Source organism: Capra hircus, chromosome 13 (assembly GCF_001704415.2).
Source record: "Capra hircus breed San Clemente chromosome 13, ASM170441v1, whole genome shotgun sequence".
NCBI lineage: Eukaryota > Metazoa > Chordata > Mammalia > Artiodactyla > Bovidae > Capra > Capra hircus.
This window is the reverse complement of record NC_030820.1, coordinates 39,834,569-39,851,611: the sequence shown is the minus strand read 5'-3', so window position 1 is coordinate 39,851,611 and position 17,043 is coordinate 39,834,569. Positions and strand designations below refer to the sequence as shown.

At 43.2% G+C, this 17,043-nt stretch overlaps 1 protein-coding gene across 5 annotated transcripts in view; it reads right to left on the bottom strand.

The window, feature by feature from the left end:
* Positions 1-10,246, bottom strand: part of KIZ (kizuna centrosomal protein) — an 87,179-nt gene extending 76,933 nt beyond the window's left edge. For 3 of the 5 annotated variants that reach the window (XM_018057266.1, XM_018057262.1, XM_018057267.1), the window contains exons 1-3: positions 10,062-10,246; positions 2,456-2,518; positions 252-405 (exon numbers count right to left, since the gene is read on the bottom strand). In XM_018057266.1, the coding sequence (XP_017912755.1) occupies positions 252-405; positions 2,456-2,518; positions 10,062-10,168 (324 nt within the window). In that variant the 5' untranslated portion in view covers positions 10,169-10,246. Of the gene's footprint in view, positions 1-251; positions 406-2,455; positions 2,519-5,999; positions 6,092-9,820 lie in introns of those variants that run through there. The other 2 variants (XM_018057263.1, XM_018057264.1) reach the window with 2 other exon arrangements.

Sequence of the window (17,043 nt, the reverse complement as noted above, 5' to 3'; positions counted from 1 at the left end):
TATAACAAAGCACAGACATTCCAGTAACTCAACTAAAGCAGAAATCTGAGAACATGCAATTTCAACTTGTCTGATCAAAATGTGGCCATATGGTAACTAACTCCTGGAAAAAAACTGACAGTTAATCTTCTGGATAAACCACCTAACATTAGTGACTGTCACAGATCTGAAACTTATTCTCGCCATTCCCAATCTTAGCAAAAAAGGACAAGAAAACAAAAACATAAACAAAAAACAGTACAAAACACCACCTTCAGTTCTTGCAGCTTCTCTAAACTTGCGGTAATGTTAGCTTGGATCCGCTCGAACTGCTGTAAATATTCTTGGTTTCGAATACGAGCCTTCTTTTCTGATTCACATATTTCCTTCAGGTACTTCTTTAGCTTTATATACTTCAGCTTAGCTCTAGAAAAGTAAAAGCAGATTTTTAAACAATGGCGTTAGACTTGGACAAATCTAAGGATTTGCTTTAACAAAACTGTTAGTGAGACAGTGTATTCTTAGATATTTTACCCAAATGCTGCAGCCTAAAGGACAGAATGTATATGCATCTTTAGAGAGGAAATTAATGCAACATCACTGAGGTATCACCTCTAGGCATAACTCTCCTGAGAAATGGATACAAGACCACATTACACCATTCACACATAAAGATTTACATGGATTTCTTTCTCAAAATTAAGTGTGGTGTCAAAAGCAGGGTCTATATGGCCCTGTGCAGGTGAACAGCCCATTAGCATTCTTTTATGGGACAGACAGCTTCAAAACTACCTGTTCATGCTGCTGCTGGTGCTGCTAAATTGCTTCAGTTGTACCCGACTCTATGCGACCCCACAGACGGCAGCCCACCAGGCTCCACCATTCCTGGGGTTCTCTAGGCAAGAACACTGGAGTGGGCTGCCATTTCCTCCTCCAATGCATGAAAGTGAAAAGTGAAAGTGAAGTTACTCAGTTGTGTCCCACTCTTAGCGACCCCATGGACTTGCAGCCTACCAGGATCCTCTGTCCATGGGATTTTCCAGGCAAGAGTACTGGAGTGGGTTGCCATTGCCTTCTCCTACCTGCTCATACAGAAACAGAATTAAAGTATACACTATAACTCATAAACATTTTTAAAAATTTAGAAATTTAAAGTGCTCCAAAAGGTCTCATTTAGATATTTTAAATTTTTGTTAGAAACTGTAATAATGCACTGTACTATGAAAATATTTTATAATAACAAATGGATTGTAACTCTGCTCAAATTGTGAAGAAACGTTTTAATTCAGCTCAGTCACTCAGTTCTGTCCGACTCTTTGCGACCCCATGGACTGCAGCATGCCAGGCCTCCCTGTCCATCACCAAGTCCCGGAGCCTACTCAAACTCACGTTCATCAAATCCACCCAACCATCTCATCCTCTGTTGTCCCCTTCTCCTCCTGCCTTCAATCTTTCTCAGCATCAGGGTCTTTTCCAATGTGTCAGTTCTTCGCATCAGGTGGCCAAAGTAATGGAGTTTCAGCTTCAGAATCAGTCCTTCCAGTGAATATTCAGGACTGATTTCCTTTACAATGGACTGGTTGGATCTCCATGCAGTCCAAGGGACTCTCAAGAGTCTTCCAACACCACAATTCAAAAGCATCAATTCTTCAGCATTCAACTTTCTTAACAGTCCAACTCTCACATCCATATCTATGACTACTGGAAAAACCACAGCTTTGCCTAGATGGGCCTTTGTTGGCAAAGTATGTTTCTGCTTTTTAATATACTGTCTAGGTTGGTCATAGCTTTTCTTCCAAGGAGCAAGCGTCTTTTAATTTCATGGCTGCAGTCACCATATGCAGTGATTTTGGAGCCCCCCAAAATAAAGAAATGTTTGGAAACTCCAAAATAAGATACCACATAACCCTGCCTACCATTTTGCTAAAAGGTCAGCTATAATAATTATGCCTTAGTCATTCACAGATTCACTATGTTTAAATTGTGACCCAAAAGATAAGACTATAATGTGTCTTATTTTTAAGATATTTAAGCAAAATAGATTCCTGAAATTACACAAATACGAAATAGTGAAAATATAGTAATTTTTAAAATCTATTTTAATCAAATTTATTCTTACACTTGATAGTTATTATATGCAATTGCAGTGTTTACTTGAAACATTTACACATCAGAAATAAGGAATAGTAACAGGACTACAATGATGGTATTTGTAACATATGTTAGGGTTAAATTTTTATTGTTGTTTACTCGCTAAGTCATGTCCGACTCTTTGCGACCCCATGGACTGTAGCCTACCAGGCTCCTCTGTCCATAGGATTTTCCAGGCAAAAATCCTGGAGTGGGTTGCCATTTCTTTCTCCATGTTATCTTCCTGATCCAGGGATCAAACCCAAGTCTCCTGCACTGCAGGCAGATTCTTTACCATCTGAGCTAGGCAAACTGGTCTTAAAAATTTTCTGCTGTCATATCTTACCTGCATATATCAGACTGATGATATTCATAAAGTTCCTTTTCCAGGTCCAATCTCTTCTTTTCGCTATAATAAAGAAATATTTTATGAATAAATTACACTGGTCAGTAACAGGCAGTCAAATTTAGAACATGATCTCCTTTTTGAAAATGCTTCTCTGGTCTGAAGTGAAAAGAAAGTGAAAGTCGCTCAGTCATGTGAGACTCTGCGACCCTCCCAGGTACCTCTGTCTATGGAATGCTCCAGGCAAGAATATTCGAATGGATAGCCGTTCCCTTCTCTAGGGGATCCTCTCAACCCAGGGGTCGAACCCAGGTATCCCGCATTGCAGGCGGATTCTTTATTGTTTGAGCCACCAAGGAAGCCCAAGAATACTGGAGCCTATCCCCTCTCCAGGGGCTCTTCCTAACCAGCTGAGTTACTAGGGAAACCCTCTCTGGTTTAAGAAGCAGAAAATGTCAGCTGTATTTGAAACTCAAGACACAAAAGAACTAGGGAAGTCAAAAAGCAGAAAGGACACCAGTATGAAGCAAAAAGAACAAGCTTTTCGAAGTAAATGTGGAAATGCAGTGAGAAAAGCCTGGAAAGCAGGTTCATTCACTCCACAGTATTATTTCTTGAGTGCCTTCATGAACCAGGCTCTGCTCTAGTCCTGGAGATTGACTTGGTGAATAAGCCAACTAAGGCTCCTACCCTAAAGCAGTGACATTCAAGAGGTAAGGACAGACAATACACAAGATAAACATGTAAAATACAACATGGCCAGCATCTCTGAGAGCTATGACGATTCCACCAGGTCTAGACACGAGGCTACCCTAAATCCTTCCTGGACCTCAGGTTGGGGGCTCATTCTGTTTTCCACCAGACGGGCCTGCCTGGGCAGGGCCTCATGGCTGTCAGGAAGGGGTCACTGAGAAGCAGACCTGGCCTCACTCACATTTAGGGGACACCAGGTCCCTGACACCACAACTGTGATCTGGGGGTGTTTCCTTGTATAACCTGGAAACACCATCATGATGGGTCACTGACTGCCATTCCCAGGAGCTACGCCATGCAGGCTTCTGAGCTTCTGATGAGTGCTGGCAGGAAGCTGGAGGACTGAGTGGGCATGCCCACCTGCATACTTGGTCTGATGAGGAGGAGGGGAAACTGTGCAGCAGAAAAGGGGCTGGAGGGGAAAACCGCTGGACAGGAAGCCATTCCAGCCTCAAAAAGAGCCCTGGGGAGGTTCAACCGCAGACTGCTCAGTGACCACCAGAGTAACAGCTTCAACTGAAGCCATGCTGCTAATACTAAGCTGACATTAACTAAGGGTGAAAAAGAAATCATATAATGTCTTTAAACAAACAAACAAACAAAAAGACTGTGAATCAAAGACAAGGATTCCGGCAAAGGAAGGGCTCAGTGGCTTCCCGTGGGAAAGGGCTGAGGCACGGTCACTTGGGAGCCCTTGATTGTTAGCTTCTATTTTCCTTCAGCCATTTTTTTCCCTTAAAACCCCCAAAGGTCATACTGTTAGCTTTAGTATAAGTAAATTTCTCTGCTTAGTGTAATCTAGAATGAAAACCACTATTTAGCCAAAATTCTTTTAAAGGGAAAATGGTGTCCAAAACCCAAACACCTAATCTCTGCTTGTGGAACACAACCCATTCCTTAGCTGGGAAGTGCCTATGTTTAAAAAAGAAAAAAAAATTGTAGAATCACAAATTTTTAAACTAGTAGCTTCAAACAGATCTTTACTTTCTCATTACTAAGAGTGAACGTGAAGTAAATATGGCATAACGGCCTCCATGCTAGAAATTTTTATTCCCCGTCTAAGATTTCACAATCAGTATGATAACAAGGATTGGCTGACTGGACAGTGTAAGCAGTTTAACACTAAATGATGAGGGCAGAAGATCCTTAAACATGGCTATGACTTCTGTCCCTGATGTCCTGCTTCAGGCCTATGGTGCTCCTACCAGGAAAGCATAATCATTGTCTGTTTGCGAGGAACCATCAGACGGACCCAGCTGAAGGGTTATCCTCTGGGATGAGAGGTGTAGCCTATGAAACTGTGAGGAACACAAAAGACAGGTCAAGACAGAGGAATGTGTCCAGACTGGGAGAGGCTGGAGAGACTCGTTAACACAGGTTCACAAGTGGAATCCTGGACCAGGAAAAAAAAAGCTGTTAGGACAGCTGCTGAAATCTGATTGGGGGGTCCAGGAACACAAAAGAGGAATGTGTCCAAACTGGGAGAGGCTGGAGAGACACGTTAACACAGGTTCACAGGTGGAATCCTGGACTGGAAAAAAAGGTGTTAGGACAGCTGCTGAAATCTGACTGGGGTTTGTGGATTGGTGTATCGATGTCAGTTTCCTGACAAGAAGGGTTATATGGTAACCGTGTCAGGGCATCACATGCCTGCCCTTCTCAAATGGTCTGGACAAGTCTTGTGCTTTTAGACAGGCAGACAAATAGAAAGGGGGAACGAAAATGAAGTAAAATGTTAAGAGTTGAGAAATCAGGCTGAGGGGAATATTAGAGGTCTTTGTCCTATTTACCTGCAACTTTTCTGTAAGCTTGACCTTGTTTTAGAATAATTTAAAAAATTCACCTATGACTTCACATGGAAAAGGACCAGTCTTTACAGAAATCCATCATCTCTCAAACAACCAGTTCTTTTCAATAAAGAATGTAAAACTTCTTTGTTCCTACTCTATCTTCACTACACACAGACATCCACTGGTCACACTTCTCTACTGTAACACTTCAAAAACTAAAAAATCACAGTCAAACACCTCTTGGCCTTCTAATTCCAGACAAAATGATGCCGATTTCATTAACTCTTCATCACAGGCTCATTTTTCTAAACACATCCACACGGCAGCACCCCGACACTGACTTTCCTATCTGTTCTTCTAAATCTAAGACTTAAGATATTTACCCCAACAAAAAAGCCAGAGAAAGGCTTATTGGGAGAATCATCTTGCAATTTCTGCACCTTAAATCTCTATTTCAAAATCTTTAAATACCCAGCCCTGGGATGTATATTCACAGGTCCCAGTTTTCATCACCTCATCCTAGACCTGGACCTTTCAAAGTTTTACACACCTGGGTGGTCCTCAAAGCATAGCCACGAGCTTTAGTTTTCTCCTTATAAGCCACTTGTTATTCTATTTTTGTCTCAATACCATCTTCAGCTTTACTCAGCAAATATCTCAGCATCAATTTCTGGATATTACGGTATCTCACTCAGAATCAATACTGGCACTGAAAAAACTAGGGCTGGTTAATAGCCTTTCAAAGGGATGTTTTTATATGATTGTAAGAGCCTATTCCGCATTCATGTTGCTATCATGCTTGTGGAACTAGATACATTATAACAAATCACTGCATCAGGCTCTTTTAGATTCAGTGACTGGCTTAGAAATACACCACTTACGAAGTGGACTGCCAGGAGTTGGTGATGGACAGGGAGGCCTGGCGTGCTACAGTCCATGGGGTTGCAAAGAGTCGGACACGACTAAGCGACTGACCTAAACTAAACACTGCAATGGCCCACCTCTTAAGAGAACCAAGAAAAGGCAAGTTGTTCTTCTCTTTCATTCCCAGGACATTTCCAGACTGACAAACCAGCTGTGACTACCTGGGGTTGCAGACATCAAAACAACTCCAGTTTTAGGAGACAAAGGTCCTTACGGTGACTGGGATTGGTCAAACAAACAGGTACATCCAAACACTGAAATAGGATATAGACAATAATATTCATTGCTCATTGCTTTGCAAAACTAACAGCTTTCAGCTTTCTTTTACTTTAAGGCTCACTGCTCTCAGTTCAGTTCAGCTGCTCAGTTGTGTCTCACTCTTTGCTACCCCATGGACTGTAACACGCCAGGCCTCCCTGTCCATCGCCAACTCCCAGAGTTTACTAAACTCATGTCCCTTGAGTCAGTGATGCCATCCAACCATCTCATCCTCTGTTGGCCCCTTCTCCTCACGCCTTCAATCTTTCCCAGCATCAGGTCTTTTCGAATGAGTCAGTTCTTTGCATCAGGTGGCCAAAGTACTGGGGTTTCAGCTTCAGCATCAGTCCTTCCAATGAATATTCAGGACTGATCTCCTTTAGGATTGACTGGTTGGATCTCCTTGCAGTCCAAGGGACTCTCAAGAGTCTTCTCCAACACCACAATTCAAAAGCACCAATTCTTCAGTGCTCAGCTTTCTTGGTCCAACTCTCACATCCATACATGACTACTGGAAAAACCACAGCTTGGACTAGACAGACCTTTGTTGGCAAAGTAATGTCTCCGCTTTTTAATATGCTGTCTAGGTTGCTCATAACTTTTCTTCCAAGGAGTAAGCATCTTTTAATTTCATGGCTACAGTCACCATCTGCAGTGATTTTGAAGCCCCCCAAAATTATAAAGTCTGTCACTGTTTCCACTGTTTCCCCATCTATTTGCCATGAAGTGATGTGGCCAGATGTCATGATCTTAGTTTTCTGAATGTTGAGCTTTAAGCCAACTTTTTCACTCTCCTCTTTCACTTTCATCAAGAGGCTCTTCACTTTCTGCCATAAGGGTGGTATCATCTGCATATGTGAGTTACTGATATTTCTCCTGGCAATCTTGATTCCAGCTTGTGCTTCTTCCAGCCCATTGTTTTTCATGATGTACTCTGCATATAAGTTAAATAAGCAGGGTGACAATATACAGCCTTGACGTACTCCTTTACCAGTTTGGGACCAGTCTGTTGTTCCATGTCCAGTTCTAACTGTTGCTTCCTGACCTGCATACAGATTCCTCAGGAGGCAGGTCAGGTGGTTTGGTATTCCCATCTCTTGAAGAATTTTCCACAGTTTGTTGTGATCCACACAGTCAAAGGCTTTGGCATAGTCAATAAAGCAGATGTTTTTCTGGAACTCTTGCTTTTTTGATGATCCGATGGATGTTGGCAATTTGATCTCTGGTTCCTCTGCCTTTTCTAAATCCAGCTTGAACACATGGAAGTTCACAGTTCACGTACTGTTGAAACCTGGCTTGGAGAATTTTGAGCATTACTTTACTAGCATGTGAGATGAGTGCAATTGTGCGGTAGTTTGAGCATTCTTTGGTATTGCCTTTCTTTGGGACTGGAATGAAAACCGACCTTTTCCAGTCCTGTGGCCACTGCTGAGTTTTCCAAATTTGCTGGTATACTGAGTGTAGCACTTCTACAGCATCATCTTTTAGGATTTGAAATAGCTCAACTGGAATTCCATCACCTCTACTCACTTTTCGTAGTGATACTCCCTAAGGCCCACTTGACTTCACATTCCAGGATGTCTGGCTCTAGGTTGGTGATCCCACCATTGTGATTATCTGGATCATGAAGATCTTTTTTGTATAGTTCTTCTGTGTATTCTTGCCACCTCTTCTTAATATCTTTTGCTCCTGTTAGACAAAACAGAATCTCACTGCTCTACTAGACAAAAAAAAAATCTCTGGCCTTACTTTACCTCAAAGCCCCTAACTCTGGTGATGAACATGTCAGAGAAGCTGAACGACCAGCTCAAGGTCACATAACTATTCATGGACTAGAACCTTGGTTTCTACATTTCTCCTGCAGTTTTCTCTGCATCCAAAGTTATTTGCCTCTGCGTTTATTACCTATGCATTAGAGTTAGTTAGGGACTTTTAAAATGAAAAATGAATACCCACAGTAACAGATTTGTAATGACTCAAAAATGAAAAAAAACCTCCAAAGGCAGAACCATGAATAGGCTATAAAGCATGACTCAGATTCCTTATATAATTTCAACAGCCTCACCTTGCTTAACAGTGCAACCATTAAGTATTAAACATAAAGTGAGTAATAATCATTACACAGTTATCATACCATAAGGACTATAAACGGCCAGGTGTTCTGAGCACAGGAAACAAAAATGATAACTCACAATTAACTTCATTTTTGTTTTAATGGTATCATTCAAACTAGTAACATTTTAAAATTAGAACCTGGGTTAAGGGGGACTTCCCTGGTGGTCCAATGGTTAAGACTCTGCACTTCTAATGCAGGGGTTGTGGGTTTGATCCCTGGTCCAGGAACTAAGATCCCACATACCACATGGTAAGACCAAAAAAATAAAATAAAAATAAAATTAGAACATGGGTTAAGAGATACAAATAACTCAAGGCCTGGGGTAAGGAAGCCACTCTCAACAATGAGCCCTTTAAGTGTATGATGCACAGAGCAATGTTTTGTCTCTTAATTATCAGGTGTGTGCATTTAATACCATTTTTGAAATACCATGATGCCAGTTTTCCTGATTGACCAGAAAATGGTCACTATTTAGTGGTAAATGAGTGGCTACTCAGTTCTACATAACATTCACAACTCCTGGACACTAGCTGGTTGACATTTCTACTCATTCAATAAACATGTATCCAGTCCCTCTGCCATTTCAGGTACTCTAACACGAGCTGAAGGTCCAGCTCTATATGGCTCCTGTCCTCCTGGAATTCTCAGAGTAGGCAGGATACGAGTCACTTGATGCATTACCTAGAAGTCTTGAAGAATGTGCATAAGTCAGGAATTGGTTGATTCACACTTGGCACAGGGAAGGCACTATAAGAAGTGATTTTTTGTTTTTTAAGTTGGAGGAGAGGTGAGTGGGTCGGTGGGTGGGCAGTGGTATGTCAGAAAGAAAACAGGATGTAGAAAAGTATTAAGAGTTAAACAAAATAAATAATAATAAATTAAAAGGTGAGGAAGATTAAGGAGGCCTGTTGCAGATGCTCTATAAATAATATGACAGGAATTAAATTTAGCATAGGATGAATACAATTCCTTTTCAAAACCAGTAACTTCTGCCTTTACCTTACATGTAACTACTGTCATTTCAGAATCATCACGGTGCGCAGCACCCCTCTTCAGTAAAATGACTCTGTAACTTTTAAACACTCATTAAAGGTGCTATTTATCAAGAGATCCAAAATTCTATTTCCTTTCTTGTCGACTAATGAGATTTCCAACTCCAATTAACTTAGCAGCTAAATAATAGCTTCAACAACTAATCTTTTATGTAGATATTTATAGTAAATTGCTGCGTAATTTTCTTTCTTTACAGTGATCAAGCGGTTTTCAGTGATTCTCATCTTTTCATGTCTTAAGCAACGTATCACGAACCATCTTAAAGTCGGGACATCTCCCGCTGGAAATTTGGCCCTGTAAAAGTCTCGTGCATTTAAACAGGGCGCATGTTTGACACACACACACACACACACATACTCTCCCGCCTGCGTTCCTAGGCCTGTCATCACCGAGGGGGTGCAGCTGTCAGGACTGGATGACAACCTGAAGGGCTGGGAAGGGGGCGTGTGGAAGGGGACCAGAGAAACTCACACGCTTTGATTGGGAGTGACAGGCAGGAGACTCCGGCTCTCACTTCTGGGCGCATCCAGGGACATTCCCGCGGGGGACCTCCCACGGAGGGGGGGCAGTGTCTCCGGTAAACTCAGTCCTCGGGGAGTTCGGGGGACAGGGCTGGTCTGGACTCCGGCCCAGGGGAACCGTGGTCGGGGGCGGGGCTCCCGTGGACCCTGGGGCCGGCCGACTCCCCGCCCCCGCCCCAGCTAGGCCGTACCTGTCCCGCAGCCCTTGCTGGAGGTGGGCCACCTGCTCGTAGTAGTCGGGGCTCGGAAGCGCGGAGGCCCCGCGCGTCCCGCCGCCGCGGCCGCTCCGCTCAGCCATGGGACGGTTGGGGTCCTGGTTGTCCCCGGCGACGGCCCCAACATGCACCGCGAGCCGACACGGCGCCCAAACGCCGCGCAGGAGGCGGGGCTCGGCTCCGTGGAGGGGCGGGGCAGACGGCCAGGAGGGGCGGGGAGCGGCGCCGTGAGGGGCGGGGCAAACAGCCTCGGGGGCGGGACGCCGTGCAGGGGCGGGGCAGACGGCCAAGGGGGCTGGGGCGAGGAGCTGTGGAGGGCGGGGCTCACCCCTCGGGGTCGGGACGCCCTGCAGGGGCGCGGCTGACGGCCAAGAGGGGCGGGACAGACGGCCAAGAGGGGCGGGACAGACGGCCAAGAGGGGCGGGGCGCCTTGGAAGAGGGCGGGCCGAGTCTGCAAGCGGGTGGTGGAGAGGCGGGCTTGTAACTTGGTGTCCATGGCCTCACTGCACTCCCCCGCCCCGAGACTGGGGCTTTCCTCTCCTCTAACCGTTCGGAGTTCTCTTGGGAGAGACCCTGGCCCTCCTTCGGACGGGGCCCCCTTCTCTGAAGGCCAGGTCTGAAGATGACCTCTGATCCTCGCCCCTCCACGGGTAGAGAGGATGGAGCCTGGGCTACAGTAATCCCATGATGGGTGTATTTTGCGGGGGTGGGCATCAAACTGCTTTAATTTGACTAGGTGCATACACTCCTTCCCTCCCTTCTTCCCAGAATTTGCTGAGTGTTGGCATCCCTAAGGGCACAGCGGGTAAAGAATCCGCCAGACTTGCAGGGATCCAGATTCGATCCCTGGGTAAGGACAATCCCCCGGAGAAGGGAATGGCTACCCCCTCCCACTTTCCTTACCTGGGAAATCGCATGGACATAGGAGCCTAGCAGGCTGTATAGTCCATGGGGTAGCAAAGGGTCAGATGGGACTGAGTAACTAACACTCTTTTTTCACTGAATGGCCTAGTGGTTTTCCCTACTCTTTTCAATTTAAGCCTGAATTTTGCAGTAAAGAGCTCATTTTCTGAGCCACAGTCAGCTGCAAACATAATCTAATTTTGATATTGACCATCTGGTGGGTGATATCCATGTGTAGAGTCATCTCTTGTATTGTCAGAAAAGGGTGTTTGATATGATCAGAATGTTCTTTTGACAAAACCCTGTAAGCCTTTGCCTGCTTCATTTTGCACCCCAAAGCCAAACTTGCCTGTTATTCTAGATATCTCTTGACTTCCTACTTTTGCATTCCAATCCCCTGTGATGAAAAGGAAATCTTTTTTTGGTGTTGGTTCTGGAAGGTGTTGTAGGGCTTCATAGAAGTGGTCAACTTTAGCTTCTTCGGCATCAGTGGTTGGGGCATAGACTTGGATTACTGTGTTGTTGAATGGTTTGCCTTGGAAATAAATTGAGACCATTCTGTCATTTTTGAGGTTGCATCCAAGTACTGCATTTCTGACTGTTGTTGGCTACGAGGGACAACTCTTGTTGACTATGGACTTGTTGACTACTCCATGTCTTCTGAGGAATTCTTGCCCACAGTAGTAGATATAATGGTCATCTGAATTAAATTTGTCCATTCCTGTCCATTTTACTGTCAATATTCACTCTTGCCATCTCCTGTTGACCACGCCCAATTTACCTTGATTCATGAACCTAACATTCTAGGTTCCTATGCAATATTGTTCTTTACAGCATTGGGCTTTGCTTATCATCACCAGACACATTCACAACTGAGCTTCGTTTCTGCCTTGGCCTAGTCACTTCATTCTTCCTGGGGCGATTAGTAATTGTCATAACTTTTGGCCTTTTCATACTGTTCCCATGGTTCTCACAGCAAGAATACAGGAGTGGGTTGCCATTTCCTCCTCTAGTGGACCATGTTTTGTCAGAACTCTTCACTATGACCCCGCTGTCTTGAGTGGCCCTGCATGGCATGGCTCATAGCTTCACTGAGTTACACAAGTCCCTTTGCCATGACAAGGCTGTGATCCATGAAAGGGTATGTTCCCATACCAGCACTTAAATGCAGAACAAAACATGAAAAAGACAAAATGCTCAGTCCTCAGCAACTGTGTTCAACTCTGACAGTAGAACCCTGTTACTTGAAAGTCTGTGCTCCCGCTCAGGCTGTGGCTAAGGCTGCAGGTTCCTTTACTGTTTGGTGAAGATGGGAACTTGCTAGCAAGTTGCTTGCAAATTTGACATTTCTGCACAGAGCTGGGTGGACAATACTTCATCTGGGACTTTGGAGCCTGCTGCTTTTTCCACTGTCCAGTTGTGTGACCACGTACAAATCACCTCTTCATGCTCAGGGTTCCTCATGTGTAAAACTGGGAGGCCGTTACTGCAGGATCTGCCAGTGTTGTTTCTATAATGATAAGATTCATTAGTGTGTATGAGTGTTTAGAAGGGGGCCCAGGACATAGGAAGAAGAATCCATTTTTATCATCATCATCATCACTCATTTGGGGGAAAACTTCCTGAAGAACAATAACTGTTCTCTAAAACCCACAGGAAAAAAGAAGCTGTAGGATTTCTTTAGTTTCTTATTCTTCACTTCTTTTGTTTTCTTTCTTGGCCATTAATTTCACTTACTTGTGTGCCAGATGTGACTTAAACTAGGAAATAAATCACCAGCAGAAGAGATGGACCATTCAAAGGTCTGCAAGGAAACCCATAAAAGAGAGGATATATGTATACGTATAGCTGATTCACTTTTCTGTACAGTAGAAACTAGCAATTATACTCCAATAAAATTTTTAAAATAAATAAAATAAAATGATGATGTTACTCAGCCTCCTTTTCACATATGTTAGGTCCAGAGCAAGAGAATGGATGGAGACCTTCATGCCATCTGTCCAAATATTAACCAATTATAAATCAAGATGACAAAATGTAGATAAAATATGTTCTCTCCTACCTTGTCCAAGGTGCCTTCATAAAAGGGAGAATTCCTGCAGGGTCTTTTAAGTCCTTGGAAAGGAGCTTAGGCCCCTTTGACCAGGAGATGTCAGGGTGGTGAACACCTGGAATATGTCCTAGAAGGGTGTGTGTATGTGTTTATGAGACCTCCAGGCAAGCATGTCCCCTGGCCCTGGGGCCTCCTCACCTTGGATGGAGTGGCATGAACAGACAAAGGCCAGAGCAGGCTCTGTAACATATAGAAGCCAGAGCAGGGGCCTTCTGCCTGAATCTAAGGGTAGTACTTAAGTTACTTTTATTTAGTTGTTAGAGCAAATCATTATACCAAGTTGATCCCATGGTAGTGAGCAAAGGTTTACCTTACAAATTTTACTGCAAACAATATTCTACTACAACCCTGGCAAAAAACAAATGCATGTTTGACAATACTCTATATAGGTCCATCCCTACCAATATTAGTTTTTTAAGGAAAAAAAATCCCCAAACAATATAATTAATTATTTTTAGCAAATACACAGAGTAAGCAGATTAAGCAGCCTTTTAGCATCCCAGATTTTTATTAGGCCATTTTAGGAGAGTCTAAAATTAAGTATAATTAAACAGTAAATAGATAATTCAAAATCATTGTAATTTGCATTCTTGGGCTGATTTATTAATGACATATGACAAGCCTAGGTGCAGGATCTGTTTATTAACAATAACACCTAGCAAACTAAATGAATATTTTTAGAGTATTTATGCTAAAATTATGCATTCTCAATGGTGACAGACTTTTAATATACCGTTCTTCACTTTGAATATTTAATTTTCTGGAGCACTCTCCTTTACTCTAGTGCTCTTAAGTCCCTTTATATTAGGAGAGCTGATTTCTGTAAGCATCTCTTCTCTTAGCTTATGTGGACCACAGGCCATCATGTCTTCCTTGATGGGCAAGGTTTCTTACAAGCCACAGAATGGCTTGTTGGAAAGCCACAGAATTTCTTAGTTGGAAATTAGTTGAGGAATGTAGCCTCAGGTTCTTGTTTTTCAGAGGAGGAGAAAGGTATGGATCAGATAAGGGACTTGGCAAAGGTGATGCAATCAGTCACTTATGTAATATTAATGAGCTAGTTCCAAAGATGGTTCCCTAATAGTCTCATTAAGCAAACAGCAAAAAACCCACTCTCTAATCCTGCTAGTCATATGGATCTTAGAGTGACTCTTAGGAAGTTGCCATTTTTGTAGCTCTGAAACAGTTGAATCAATGGATGGAAATTTGATTTCAGAAATATGCTGAAATTAACATTATACATTTTAAAATGTGAACACCGTGTGAACATTTTAAAATTAAATTCTCTGTATTTGAGTCAATAACTGCTTAGACATTATACTAGTTTCCCAGGGCTACCATGATAGAGTACCACACACTGGGTGGCTTAAATAGCAGAAATTCATGGTGTCATAGTTCTGGCGGTCAGAAGTCTGAGATCAGGGTGTTGGCAGGAGTGACTCCTCCTGAGAGCAGTGAGGGAGCATCTATCCTATGCCATTCGTCCAGCTTCTGTGGCTTGCTGGCCGTCTTCTGCCTTCCTTGGCTTGTGGCTGCATCACTGAATCCCTGCCTGTATCTTCACATGGCATTCCCCCTGTGTGTATGTGTGTTTCCAAATGTCCCCTTTTATAAGGATAACAGTCATGTTGGATTAGGGGCTCACCTTCCTCCAGTATAACCTCATCTTCACTAATTATTCCTGCAATGCCTCTACTTTGAAAGAAAGTCACATTCTTAGATACTGGGAGCTATGACTTCAACATATAAATTGGGGGCATGGTTAGAGTGTAAGCGATTCAACCCATAACAGACATGAACACAGGAAAGTATCATTTTGCAATCACTGCACAGTTTGTAAGTAGAGATGACTCAAAAAATAGAAAGTGGGAGGAAGTCCACAGCATCACACACACACACACACACACACACACACACACACACACACACACACACATATGTCTTTAGCCACTATATATATATTCATGTCTTTAGCCACTCCTGCCACTGAGTGCCTACACCAGTGCAAACCCATGAGAGTCCTCATTTAAACCCCATGAGAGTACTTTGAGTGCCCTGCAAGTTTAAGCATCTGGCCTAACATCACACTGCCACCATGTTCTTGGCCAGTTAGTGGTAGTGTTGCAATTCAATCACAGACTTTTTCAATTCCCAAGTCTATCCTTTCTTAGCCTCCATTCTATATGGCCTTGAAACTCACCTTAGTTACTGATCTTTTTTTATTTTTCTTGAAAGAGATGTGTAAAGAATATACTATGTGACCCAGAAGGGTTTTTATATATACATAGTTTATTGTTTGGGAAAGCAGTATTTCTTGACACAGAATGCTTTTTCTACATACTGTGATAGATCACTGTGTGGTTGCCATTGTGTTAATTTTCCTCCTTAGCCTTCAGAAAGCCTACATTTCTCATTCTTTCTAGCAGTGAGTTGGGTCTATTTGACCCAATCTGGGCAGTAAAACTGAGCAAAAGAGAGGCAGCCACTTCCAGACCTGAACATCCTGTCCTATCTTTCCCACTTTTCACTAGGTGACCAGTTGGATGTAAAATAAGAGATAAGAGGCCCTGGAAGAAGAGTGAATGGCTATAAAGAGCATAGGACTGTAACTTAGGCAAGAAGTAAACCTTTACTGTGTTGAGTCACTGATCTTTTGGGGTTGTTTGTTTCAGCAGCTAGCATTACTCATCCTGACCCATACACAAATATTCCATATGCAAGAATTACACAGATGCATCATACTATCTTTCTGCAGCATTCTCAATGAGAATTTATGTGACTCTCCAGATGGAAAAGGAGATGGCAAAAGTAGAACTCTGAGATTCAATGAGAGTCAATGTCTGAGGAGAGAGGCTTAGGTAGCAAAGGCAAAACTAAAGTGAAGAAACATCTAGAGCAGCTCTGCCTACTGGGACCTTTGGCAATGATGGAAATGTTCTACTCTGTACTGTACAATATGGTAGCCACCAGCCACATGTGACTATTGAGCACTTGAATGTAATCAGTGCAAGCCTTGGACTGAAATTTGAATCTCATTTTATTTTAATTTGCTAAAATTAATATTTTAAGATCATGTATCTAATGGCTTCTACATAGAACAGTGAAGATCTAGAAATAAAGTAGAAAGATGGTCAAGCATGGTGGTGGAGAGGTGGAGGTCATAACTCATCAGGAAGTAGAAAGTGGAAGGAGAGATGCCATCCTTGGTGGAAGGTAGTAGTGATCAAGAGGAGAAGTATGGTCATTAATTTTATGCGTCAACTTGGTTAGGCCATCAGTTCAGTTCAGTCGCTCAGTCGTGTCTGACTCTTTGCAATCCCATGAATAGCAGCACACCAGGCCTCCCTGTTTATCACCAACTCCTGGAGTTTACCCAAACTCATGTCCATCGAGTCGCTGATGCCATCCAGCCATCTCATCCTCTGTCGTCCCCTTCTCCTTCTGCCCCCAATCCCTCCCAGCATCAGGGTCTTTTCCAGTGAGTCAACTCTTCGCATGAGGTGGCCAAAGTATTGGAGTTTCAACTTCAACATCTGTCCTTCCAATGAACACCCAGGACTGGTCTCCTTTAGGATGGACTGGTTGGACCTCCTTGCAGTCCAAGGGACTCTCAAGAGTCTTCTCCAACACCACAGTTCAAAAGCATTAATTCTTCGGCGCTCAGCCTTCTTCACAGTCCAACTCTCACATCCATACATGACCACTGGAAAAACCATAGCCTTGACTAGACGGACCTTTGTTGGCAAAGTAATGTCTCTGCTTTTTAATATGTTATCTAGGTTGGTCATAACTCTCCTTCCAAGGAGTAAGCATCTTTTAATTTCATGGATGAAATCACCATCTGCAGTGATTTTGGAGCCCCAAAAAATAAAGTCTGACACTGTTTCCACCGTTTCCCCATCTATTTGCCATGAGGTGATGAGACTAGATGCCATGATCTT